Genomic DNA, 12,023 nt, shown 5'->3' with positions numbered 1-12,023 from the left:
TTTTCAAACAGCAGCAGAGGAAGCTCTACATTTAAGCTAGGGGTGCAAGGAAGATGGCAAGTAATGCTAACTTAGGTTTCAAACAAGTTTACAGTACACCTTCATAAAACAAGCATCAGTATAATCCCAGACGTGCATAGACTGGCTGCAAGACTTTTTAACACATTTTTGCGTAAACTCATCTGCCTTTGACTAACAAAGCGGCCAGAATGCATCAATTCCATCTTGCTGCAGCACTAAGGGGCAAACCACAGCTACTGCAGAGCAGTGGGCCAGTAATTTCCACAGTTAGTCAATGAACAAACAACCGTACTGTAGCAGCAGTTTAACACTGTATAAAACACCATCATCTCCATGTTACCTCTACGTTGTATGTCCAACAGAAACACTATTATTTTGTTCAAAACTACGGTAAAGCTTGGTGCAAACCCTTCACATTTTGCAGTTTCCATCCACAATTTTAGGGTCCTAAAGATGTCAGAACACTACTAACACGCACAAGACAGAAAAAAAGGTGCATCATAGTAGAAATCCCCAATCTGGTACAGGGCATCTGTCCTAACCAGAATCCAGGCCTTCCCAGCAACTGAAGTAGTCTCAGCAGACAAAAAAACAGTTCCAAGCTGCCACACGCTAGATGCTGGTTCATACTTTTTTCCTATTCAGAACAGACATTCAGATGGCCTCATTTACTGTGAAACAGGAAGGAAACAACAGCTGTCCTTGCATGAGAACAGACATATTCTACAGCAATCTTTATCCTGCTGGACAGACGTTTTCTTGTGATAGCCAGATTTACCAAAGGGGTGCAGAAGTTTGTGCTAGAAGGTATTTTAGTATCCCCTATGTGGACCACAAATGCAATGGTCATGTTCTCATATCCATAAGATCTTCCCCCTATGACTGCGTGCAAGAGTTTCCCTTGAAATTATAACAAAGGGTTGGACACAGGCTCTGTATCACAACAAAAGGCCTCTTGAGTTAGCTCTCTTGTATGGACACTGAGCAAGATGGCTGAGGCAGTGAAAGTACTTCACTTTCAGGGAGAGGAAACAAAACAAAACAAAAGAGTACCTCTCACTTCTATAGTGGCGTTGGCTATAGGAGAGTTTGAAAACACAAACACGCACAAGTATTCCCCTGACTCTTCTGCTCTGGGCTTCAAAATCCTGCAGACAGGGAGAGAACACATGAGCCGCGTTAAGTACTGTGTTAGCAACCAAAAATGAGCAGGCTAGGAAATTATTTCCTCCCCCCTCCCCCCCCCCCTTTAATCTTTTAACTGAATTTCACAGCTATTACTTGTTAATTCAAGGTGTGTTGTGCAGATGTACCTACTTGAAATAAAGGATGTTGTTTGCCTAGAGGAAGGGTGAGCTCTAGTCTGGAAAGTCAGTACCAATTTAACTGGAGAAGCTGCATTTAGTTTTAAGGCAAAGAAGGAGCCTGACACCTGTTAATTATGCACTAGAGTTAGTTTGATGCAAGTCATCCTCAAGTCACTAGCCTACTAGGCAGATATCACCTCCTATTGAGGGAAAAACGTGATTTGTATGTACTATCTGCACTGAAAAAAATCATACACGGCCAATTAGAAAGTGACAGTCTACAAATACAATCAAGGCTGATGCTGTCATCTCATGAGCTGTTTTCTTTTTTTTCCATAACAGATATGAGATTGGTCCATTAATAGTTTGCTCTGATTCAGACTGGATGTGGAAAAACTGCAAAAGCTGGTCAACTCATGAAGGAAGACACCACACAGGAATCTGCTGCCACTTAAAATTAGGAAAGACTAATGCAATAACAACTAGTAGAGGGAAAGACAGATGCAAGCCCAGCCAGAAGAAAATTGGAGCTGCAACAAATGCAAAAATCAAGATGAATTTACACTCGAGACAGTGCTAACTTCAAGTCCACCAGCTTTTGCTGTCCTTCGAAAAGCTTCTGGATACAAATGACTTAAAAGCTCTACATATATGTTCTTCAGGTATTTACCTACAAAAGAAATCTTACACTAGAGAAGCATATGACGACGTGACACAGAATTTACATTTCCACACAGCACAGAATAAGGCAGAGTTCTCCTGATCTCTCCATCCCTTTACTGAAAGGCTTCCTTGCTTTCTTTTTTCATTATTAATTTTCTAAAACACATTAAGTAAATAGCATGCAGATGAACAGCAACCCTGCAGAAGAGCCCCGTAATAAAATAATTTAATTGCACATGGAAACTGCTTAGACACATGGAAAAAGTTGCTCAGTTTAACACAATACTTTGACTCAAGTCTTCACTGTATTTACAGCACTTACTTCCCAGAGTCGCTGGTGAAAGTCTAAAGTTAGTTATAAAGTTAGTATGTCTTTCAGATAAACAATAATATACCTGCTTTCCACAGAGTTAAAATTAAAGATTATCTTAATGACAGAAAAAATTATCATTTAGTAGCAAACATCAAAGCAATAACTGTGTTTAAACTGTAGGCAGGTAAAGTATCCTTAGGAAGAGTGCAGCAACCCTGAACATTAGTGCCTGCTGACACTGCTGGCAAAGGTGCAGTCCTCGCCTAGCTGCAATGGGACAACTCAACCCAACTATTTCCATTACTAAGCTATCCTAAGACTCTGCAACAGTGAGGGAAGGCAGAGAATACCCAGCTTTCTGTAATAGCATTTAGGACTTTAATATCTAATCATACTGACTACTGCTTTTTATCCACTATAGTTAATGCTTAAGGCCGGGTGGGGGAAGAAAGTAAGATGATGTATTCTTTCAGTTCTACATAAGCTTTTTACAGTGTGAAACTATGGCAGCCTCTACTAGAGTATTATTACCATAAATCATTAAAGCAACTGTAAGTCGATATAGCTGCAAAGTTTTATAGACAAATAAGTACCTGAAACAAGTTTGCTTAGCCAACAGCTTCCCTCAGTCCTCTGGTTTTAGGAAGAGCCCAGCTTTTCGTAGATGTAGATTTTTCAGCAGATGTAAAAACACCCAAAAAACCCATTTTCTACTATTTAACTCAGTAACCTGCTACTCAACTCTGAATTAACTGATGAGGAATTTGGAAAGAAATCACTACTTTTCTCCTCCAAACTATGAATGTAGACTAGGGGATGGGTCTCCGGAATGAAAGCACAGGATGGCCAGAACCACTTCCAGGCACCTTCTGCTTGTAAAAGAATACACTACAAATAATTCTTGCCCATTTTTAATTAAAATGGTGAATTAAAAAGCTATACTTAACTCTGAGCTTTCTGACTATAGCTGCCCTCCAGCAAGAGCAGCTGCATCAAGTTTGAATGAAGAATTAGGAAAGATGTGTTCAATTTCTAATGTTGTATGAAGCAGGATTTTTAAGGTATGTAGTTTAGCTTACAAATTCTGAAGCTTTCTGAATGGTAAACACCACTGAACTTCAATGAACTAACTACATTTCATAGCAGAACAACACATCTTAATGACTGAAACACCAAGAACCTGAAACTTTTTTTTTTTTTTTAAGGAAAATATGTAGAATGCAAAATACTAATCAATCGTGTAAAAAAATTGCTGATGTTAAATAACCTCTTTTAACTACAACTATGTTGACATTGCTTGCATGAATATGGCATTTCTGGATCTACAAAAAATAAGTAACCAAATCAAGCTAGAAGTTAACAAACAGATCAAATGCAGTGTGACCACATGCAACGAAGAAATGCAACAGAAAGCCTCAAACCACAACATACAGCAAAGCAGCTTATAAGTGAGCAGGAATTTGAGGTCTATATTGCAAGTTTTCGCAAATTCTCAAGCTGTCCTATGACTGCAGCATGCTCTACCAACACTTTATTCAACAGGAACAAAGTGACTGTCTTACAGTCTGCCCACCTTACTTCTTCCTTCTCCAGGACGTTAAAATCGAAAGCAAGTTTAATTTGTCCTTTACTGAGGAATCTGAAAGCAAAAATCCACCCTAGCTTGGAACAGATTATAGAGAAGTCAGCCTCGACACTTAGTTTCCTGAATAATAATGTGCGATTTTCAGTAATCTTGATGCAACATACCTTTTGTACCACTCAAGCTGGTGCTTTTGGACAAGACTGCTCATCAAGTTAATTGCTAGATAAGGAAGCAGAGCCTTTAAAACTCAGACCCAGTGTTAAACATTGTACTGAGAAAATAACAGGATGTAATTACAGAACTAAATGACACTTTTTTTTTTAACTGCAAAGCTGAACAGATAATGTGAAGTGAGCTAAAGTGGAAAACAAAAGGAAAAAAACTTGAACACATCTTTATCAGAATCAAACACAACTTCCATAATCCTGTGGATGAAATGCTGCTTTGCTAAGGCAATGAAAACCTTGAGTATTTCTTAATCCTGTGCCAGTAAGCAACATTAGTGTGGTGAAGAGCCCACAGTGCTAGAGACAGAAAAAAGCCAGTGAGTGTGTAGGCATGTTTCCTCACTTTAGTGCGGCGACAAGGCACAGTAAACCAGATGTACTATAATATAGCAGGCCTTACACAGACATAAGTGCCTCCTTCTGACATAACAGCTGAGTAAGAGGGTCAGAAGTGGTCTAATGTCTCCAAAGAGTAAGTTACCACCAGTGGTTAAAACATGCCTTAAGTAATCTTCATCTTAGCTTAACACTGAACAGAAATTGTATTTGCTATCCATGCCGGCATCAAGTGAAGAAGACGGAAGGGGAGTGGGGGGTGGAGGCAAGAAAATCACACATACAGAACAGATCCCTGATGGCATCACTGAGCAAGCTTCATATGCTCCAATCGACTCCACAGCAAGAAAGCCCCATTTCAGGAATACAGAAACTGTCAAAGGATTTCTGCTCGACGCAAGCTACAGTGAAACAAAAGAGGTGGCTGTATGCATTCTGTTCTCCTTCACACCCTTAGATGGAAGGCAGAGACAAAGCCAGAGCATGCACACATGGAATAGATGAATGCTGAAAATGTGGATGTACTGACAAATAAGAAGCACAAGTGATACAGTTGTACTGGTTTAATCAAGATTTGGTATCATTTTGTAGTAGTGGTCTAACAACTCATCAGTAACAACGCGGACAACGCTGTCTTTCATCTCCCAAAGCCAGAAAATTACTAAACCAGCCAATTTCAGCAGTGATTTATGTGTTGCGTTTCTCTGCATGATAAAAATGCACAGCTGCAGATTCATCTTTATGTAGAAATAAGCAAGACAGAGACTGCACAATATACTCAGAGGAAAAGAAAACTAGACTGCGTGTCTGTGCCTAGGTTTACACATCATGTATACTCTAAAGAAGAACTATATGAGTTTAAATTGAAAAGAGAGGTTTACAATATGTTTTTGACAACATTATGTTTACATGAGCTAGTTGGGACAGCTGTAGCCAACAATTTTTCCAGAATTGTTCTTCTAATGCTATTCAGAGAAGTTGGGACAGCTGTAGCCAACAATTTTTCCAGAATTGTTCTTCTAATGCTATTCACAGATGTACTTTTTGTGGAGCCTCTTGTCTGACCACTGTCAAGCTGAACCAGGGAACCAGGGGCCTTGGAGTCCCAACATCCCATCACCTATCCCAAAGCCATATGTCTACCAGGTTTGTCATTCTCCAGTGTAACATGAAGATTATCCCAGAGAGACTTACTTGTATTCTGTAGTGTTTGAAGATTTTCTAGTGCCAGGGATCTCCTCTCCATTCTTGACCCAGTAACTGAAAGAAAGGGGGCTGGGACTTGTGGTGAGGTTACACTGCAATGTGACAGCCGGACCATACAGATGAATGACTACATCCTCACTAGCGTTGATCCTGGGCTCTGAAACAAAGGACATATTAAATAGCAACAAATCTTCACTGGCAATTGTGCCATGCTAGTCTAAAATTCAAAGGGGAGTTGGGAAGGGAAAAAGACTACACAAGGAATGTCACTGCACTAATTTGGGAGACATCAAGAAAGTCACAATAAAACAGCTGACTACTAGAGTAAAGGCAACACCTTATGGATCAGCATCCCTATATGGAAAAAAGAGATTTATTTTACATTATTTATTTTCACATTTAACATCACTCCAGATTTGTATGTAACAACATTAATCATTTTTCACACACTGCTGACCATAACATGGGAAAACGCTTGTCCTGTTACATAAGAGATCAGCTGGTCTGTCAGAAAAAACTTCTTTCTGGCTACTACTTGGTTCCTCTACTTATTCTGAGGTTTAAAACAAACCCATTTTCTATATAGAATAGCCCTCAAAGTTAGACAGTCTTCTGAATAATATTTCTGGACTTCCCCCTACAAAATACTAATGTCTACCTAATGAAAATATCCTGTGCACACAAGATATTTCAAATAGCACAACTTTTCTGATGTCTGAAATTCAAGCAAGCACCCAGTGTGAAGAAAGCACAAGTCTGATGAAGAATGGCTGAAAGCAGCCCTTAATGCTTAACAATAAAAAGTAAGAATACACACCATGTTTAAAATTAGAGTCGGGAACTATTTCATTTTGTAAAGAAACCTTAAACATAAACTTGGGGGGAGGGAGTGGGGAGTGAGCCTCATTGCATAAACAGACCACAGGAGTTATATACTTTGCTGGATGCATTAGGAACAGAACCCAGGCTGTTTCACATTACAATCTTACCTGGTAACATCAAATTCACATTTTTTAGGGGAAAGCTTTTCATAAATTGTAAGATTAGTATGAGGACACTGTCCTTACATTTGATAACCACATTTTCTTAAGATCATGCAGATGGCTGTTAACTCTCTAACAAATAAGGCTGATGAATTTTTAGAATAGTCAGAGACAAGTTTCTTCCTAAACTTGGAAAAAAGACCTTTCCGTTGAAGGTCTCATGGTTCACAGCTGGTTTCAAATATTCTGTAAAAAAAGAAAAAAAAAAAGACCCTGAACACAGGATGACATTGCTTAAAAGAAATTTAAAAATTCTCACTATTAGTCTTCCAAAAACATCTAGATTTAGTATGGGCTGTAGTTTCAGCTTGAACTAAAGGCCACTGCTGTAGCAGTCTTTACCATGTAGATGCTACTGTGTCCTCTGTCTTTGATGTATTTCCTTACTTTAAAGGCTGAAATGAATTCCAAAGAGATAGCTGTTGCCAGCTACTCGTTTCACTGACCACGCTCCCGCAGTGCCAACTTCTCTGAATGCAATGGCTGCCTCCTCTGCATTCTGGTTGGCAGCAAAGTGCAGGAGGGTGAGGATGTCAGTCAGTAATAAACGTCCTCATGATTTTTGCAAGTCAGCAAAGGATTTTTAATCCTGTACATTTTGTTATGCCTTGTGGTAACATATTTGGAATACAAATTGAGTCATACCCATGCAGTCTTTTGGATATTCATCTGCAAAGCACTTGGAAAACAAATTATGAAACAGAACAAGTGGAAAACACCAGTACTGTCAGAAACGCTGCATTTTTCATCACATAAAACATTCATCTATCCAATAGTACAGTACTTAGATTATTGCCCAGAGAGGCAGGGAGAAAAGATATCTACCTGCTAATAACCTGACAAAGCCATTTGACATCTGTATATCCTTTCCCGCTTTCTTCAGCAGGATGGCTTCTTTTCACAGCTATTTAAAACTAGGACTATCATTTAATTGCAGAAAAACTGGCAGGTACTGTAGTAATGCACGGTTTTCTGACACTTCTCTTAGACACTTTGCTATTATCACACATTTTCAACTATGTTTCTGCCTCATTGTTCCCATACTGGGAATTGTAACCAGGCAAGGATCTGTTTGGGTCCTATGGGGCATAAAATTGTTTTGTTAAAGCCATATCATTTCATTACTGGACTGCCCAGTATGCTTTTCCATCTCCCACAAAAATCTTGTGTGCATACTCAGAAAAATACTAACAGAGCTCTGGAAACATTCTTAGCAATGCGTTTGAAATAGTAACGCAGCGTCAGAACATCTATATGAAGAAATAAAGTTTTGCTAGAATTCACTGATCATACTGGTTTTGGTTTTAAATGTTTTTCTTTGATGATGAAAGCAGTGTCTTCAAGACTGTAGCCTGAGAAATAAATGCAATGTTTTCCTTTTAGGAGGAGGATGCTGGCAGGACAGGCTTCAGGCCGCTGTAACAGGGACTGCAATGCATCTAGCGAGTGCTGTTGTAACAGATGCTGATGCTGTCTCTGCTGTGCTGAGATGCAACCTAAAGCAGTGATCAGCCGGCAGCAATCCTGGAAATGGAAAGCATACATGCTGCCATCAGAAAGCATTACACAAATGCTAGCAACAGGGAAAAGTCACAAAAAAATTTGAATCTAGTCCCTACAGAAACCAGAAAGTTAAAGACTTAATCCAGAAGGGTTTTGACAGTGGTAATCTTCTGGCTTTCGTATTCTGTTGATAATTGACTCTTCAGCCTCTAACACTGATGAACCAGAACATACAAAAAAAACCTGCCTGGAGCTTCAGTGACAACTACTGCTAATTCACACCTATTCCTACCCACGGCTCTGCTAAGATGCCATGTCCAGAAAACATTTACAGCTGTCTCAAGCTTGCTTTGCTGAAGTTTGCTGGGGCCTTTTGTGTCTGACTTGCAAATTTGTGAAGTTTTAGGATTTAAAAAAAAAAAAAAAAATTAAAAATCCAAAGAAGGATTTCTACTTGAAAGAGCACGATGCTGAAGAGTCTCTTTTTCACATCACTTAAACTGCCCTTTTTATGTAGGATCAGATTTTTAAATAAAAAAAATACATCTATAATTGAAGTTCTTTATCCAAACTAGAAATGAGATAGAAGCTAGATGTTAGTTCTTGGGTGCTAACTTTTAAAACTCAAGTCACACTTGACCTCTTTGCATTCAAGTTTTGGTATTTGAGACAAGCTGTGATCTAAAGGACCGTGAAAAGAGGTTGTGCTCTTCTGATACATTTGATGGTTCTCTTTCAGTGATGCTGATGTCAAATAAGGCCAGCAGCAAAACAGCCACCATCAGCTGGAAACTCCAACACTGTTCAGTCAGAAAACTCTCGTTTCAAAGACAAACTGTGTTCACGCACACAATGCGGCATCTAAGACATTTTGGGCAGCTTCAGATAAGATGGTCCCCATCTTCCAGGGACGGCTTGGAAACCTGCTTCACCCCTTATCTCCATTTCCAGCCTAGCCACGCAGCAGTTTGATGTCCAAGCAGTCTGTTTCCCAAGCAGCAGGCGGTCAGATTGCTTAACATACACAGGATCACAGAGTAAAAGCATTAAAGTATTCTGTTCGACAGCCCGCCGCCCCCCCCCCTCCACCCCACTATGAATAAAATGCAAAAGCAGAAGAATTATCCCAGGCACAAGGCACTTAGCAATGAAGTCACGATACACACTGCGGTATTAGTAGCATCAGATGCAACAAGACGATGTTAACTGGGGAGGAAGACGAAACGTTAAACTTTAATACCCGGAGCAGGTTAGTATCAGGAAAAAACCATTTTCCATATGGAGACATCTTCACAGTAATTCATTCCCAAATGGTGACTTTTCATATGAAAAGGATTTTGTCCCTCAGTAGGTTACTAAAACTGACTAGACACAAAGAGAGGAGCACAGGACCACCACAGACTTGCCACACTCGAGAAAAACTAAAGGTCTTAATAGGGGCAGTGGGGATTTCCCAGAGACATTACTTCCTACAAGACAAACATTTTAGCTCTGTCTTAAGGTAGTATTTCCTAAAATTACATGGTTCTTGCTGTTGTAGGTCATGCAAGCAATCTACCAATCTGAGTCCTTTGGGACCTCAAAGGACAAAGGAGGGATCAGGCATTAGGACTGAAAGTTGAGCAGGTTTGAGCTGAACAGCCCAATGCCACTCAAATTTTCAAGTCAATCCACATCATGGGGTTCACTGTCTATTTTTCCATGTGTATCAATGCTGTTTCCATTTTCCAGAGGGAAGGTCTCTGATCCAGCAGTGCTGACTGCAGCACCACACTTTAAGGAGGTTTTGGGTTTTTTTTTTTTTTCAAGTATCCAAAAACATAACTGAGACATAATTACAGAGTTGGACATTTTTGTACCCAGACAAAACTCAAAGTGGTACATAAAAGGTTTATTTATGCACAGAGCACAACAGCAAGACAACACCTATGCTCTACTCTTTGCCACCTTAGGACATTGAGAAATCACCAAGAAAGCAAGTTCTCCTGTACCTCCATGCAGCAGGCTCATGTTGCAGATTTAATTCACTCTACCTATAACTTGTTAGACATTTGCTTCACCTTGTTAGCAAACGCAAGAGTTTTGCATCTTAACAAAATGAAACAGGGTTCTTCTCTACTGACTCTGATGATACAAATTTCCAAACTTGTCTGGGACTGCTTTAAAAGCGAGCTGAACGCAGGAAAGTCTTGTAACAACAGAGAACAAAAAGCAATTCTGGGTCAACCATATTCTCTGCTTTTGAAAGCTTTGCTGCTGCCAAAAGTTGCATTCTCAGATGAAAGTCATTTAGCTAAAGTTATTAGTTCAACACTGGGGGAGGATATTCCCCCCCGCCCTTTCATAGGCTGGATTAAGAATAGCTGCATCAGTTCAGTGCTGCTGCATCAGAGAACTCATTAGGAACACACTGCTGTTCAAGAAAGGAAAAGAAACACCACGACTTCATAGAAAAATCTAAACATTAAAGGTCGTATGTAACTGAAAGGGAAGGATTTGTACAGAAGCATACATGCAACCAAAACCATGTGAAAAGGCATTCAGGGAACTTCCAAGAGACCAGAAGAAATAAAAATAAAATGGTTAGACCAGGGAAGAACACAGAAATCAAATATAAAGGCACTCATGGAGAAGCCAGCATTAGGGTGGCTGGAAACCTACTACAAAACTAAAAGGAGGTAGGGAAGAAACACAAATTCAACACTGGGCTTGTTTTCACACAGAAGGTATAAAACAGATCCACAGATTTTCCCAAGTCTTTTGATCCTAAGGAGAAGAAACACAGATGGCAGACAATGTCAGCACTACAGGCAGAGGAGCAGTCTTGGGTTCAAAACAATAGGAAAAGGTAGCAGAGGGCTTTATCGGGGTAACGGGAGGGGGTAAGGGTCACTAGACTGTCTCTAGATACTACAGTACCACTACTGTAGGGTGCCAGACTCACTCTGAAGGACGCTTATAGTAGCCTGGGCTCGAATCCACGTTATGGAGGGATTTTGCCTCAAGTCATTCCTCCTGGGATCGTTGCTGGCCCTGCACTCGTAAGTCCCAGAGTCTTCCAAGGTAAGGCGGGTTATTCTCAGCACACTCACCCCATTCGCCCCGTAGGCAGTGTTAATGGTGACACGGCGCTTCCGAGCGCCATCCCACAGCTGTTTGAAAGACTCAGCCCGGTTGACTTCAGCATACCACCACTGGATCTCTGGAGTGGGGTTCCCAACCACATCACAGTACAGTTCAAAGGCGTCCCCCGTGAGTTTAGTTTCTGACATGGGCGACTTGACAAACCCAGCTAGAGGGAGGGGCAGCAGAAACGCAGTGACAGAGCAGCAGAAAACAAAAGATCTTATAAAGAACAAAGCAATGAGGTGCAGAAAACACAAGAGTTAGATAAGACATTAGCATCTACAATAACACAACTTTCATAGAAAAAGCACAACACGGAGCACTCATGGATGGAGGTTGATAGTTTGAGAGCAGTGCACCCCCACTCAACAGAGTATTCAACGGGAGGCACAGCTTCACGGCACCAAGTGCTTATCCTCGCCACTCCAGGGGATCCAACCGTGGCAGCTGTACTTGGGAAGCCACAGGCTGCAACACACAGCATCTAGGAGGTACCTCCAAGCCACAGAGCAGACTGATGGGTTTTCAAGGTTTTTTCAGTTGTATGGACCTTTTAATTGGCAAGTGTTAAGTGTTCATGGCCAGATGTCTTTTCTCTGAAGAGTTTTCTTGCTTTATATGACCTATCTACCAGGGTCGGGGGGAAGGAAGGGCAAAACCCTAACCTTCTGCCCTATGCAGCTAGCAATTGTG

At 40.6% G+C, this 12,023-nt stretch overlaps 1 protein-coding gene across 1 annotated transcript in view; it reads right to left on the bottom strand.

Moving 5' to 3' along the window:
• Positions 1-12,023, bottom strand: part of NPTN (neuroplastin) — a 64,896-nt gene that overhangs the window by 23,763 nt on the left and 29,110 nt on the right. The window contains exons 3-5 of the mRNA XM_075714211.1: positions 11,149-11,549; positions 5,647-5,815; positions 1,075-1,169 (exon numbers count right to left, since the gene is read on the bottom strand). Of these exons, the coding sequence (XP_075570326.1) occupies positions 1,075-1,169; positions 5,647-5,815; positions 11,149-11,549 (665 nt within the window). The remainder of the gene's footprint in view (positions 1-1,074; positions 1,170-5,646; positions 5,816-11,148; positions 11,550-12,023) is intronic.

This window comes from Pelecanus crispus, chromosome 7 (genome assembly GCF_030463565.1).
Source record: "Pelecanus crispus isolate bPelCri1 chromosome 7, bPelCri1.pri, whole genome shotgun sequence".
Lineage (NCBI taxonomy): Eukaryota > Metazoa > Chordata > Aves > Pelecaniformes > Pelecanidae > Pelecanus > Pelecanus crispus.
This window is presented reverse-complemented; position numbering and strand designations above follow the sequence as displayed.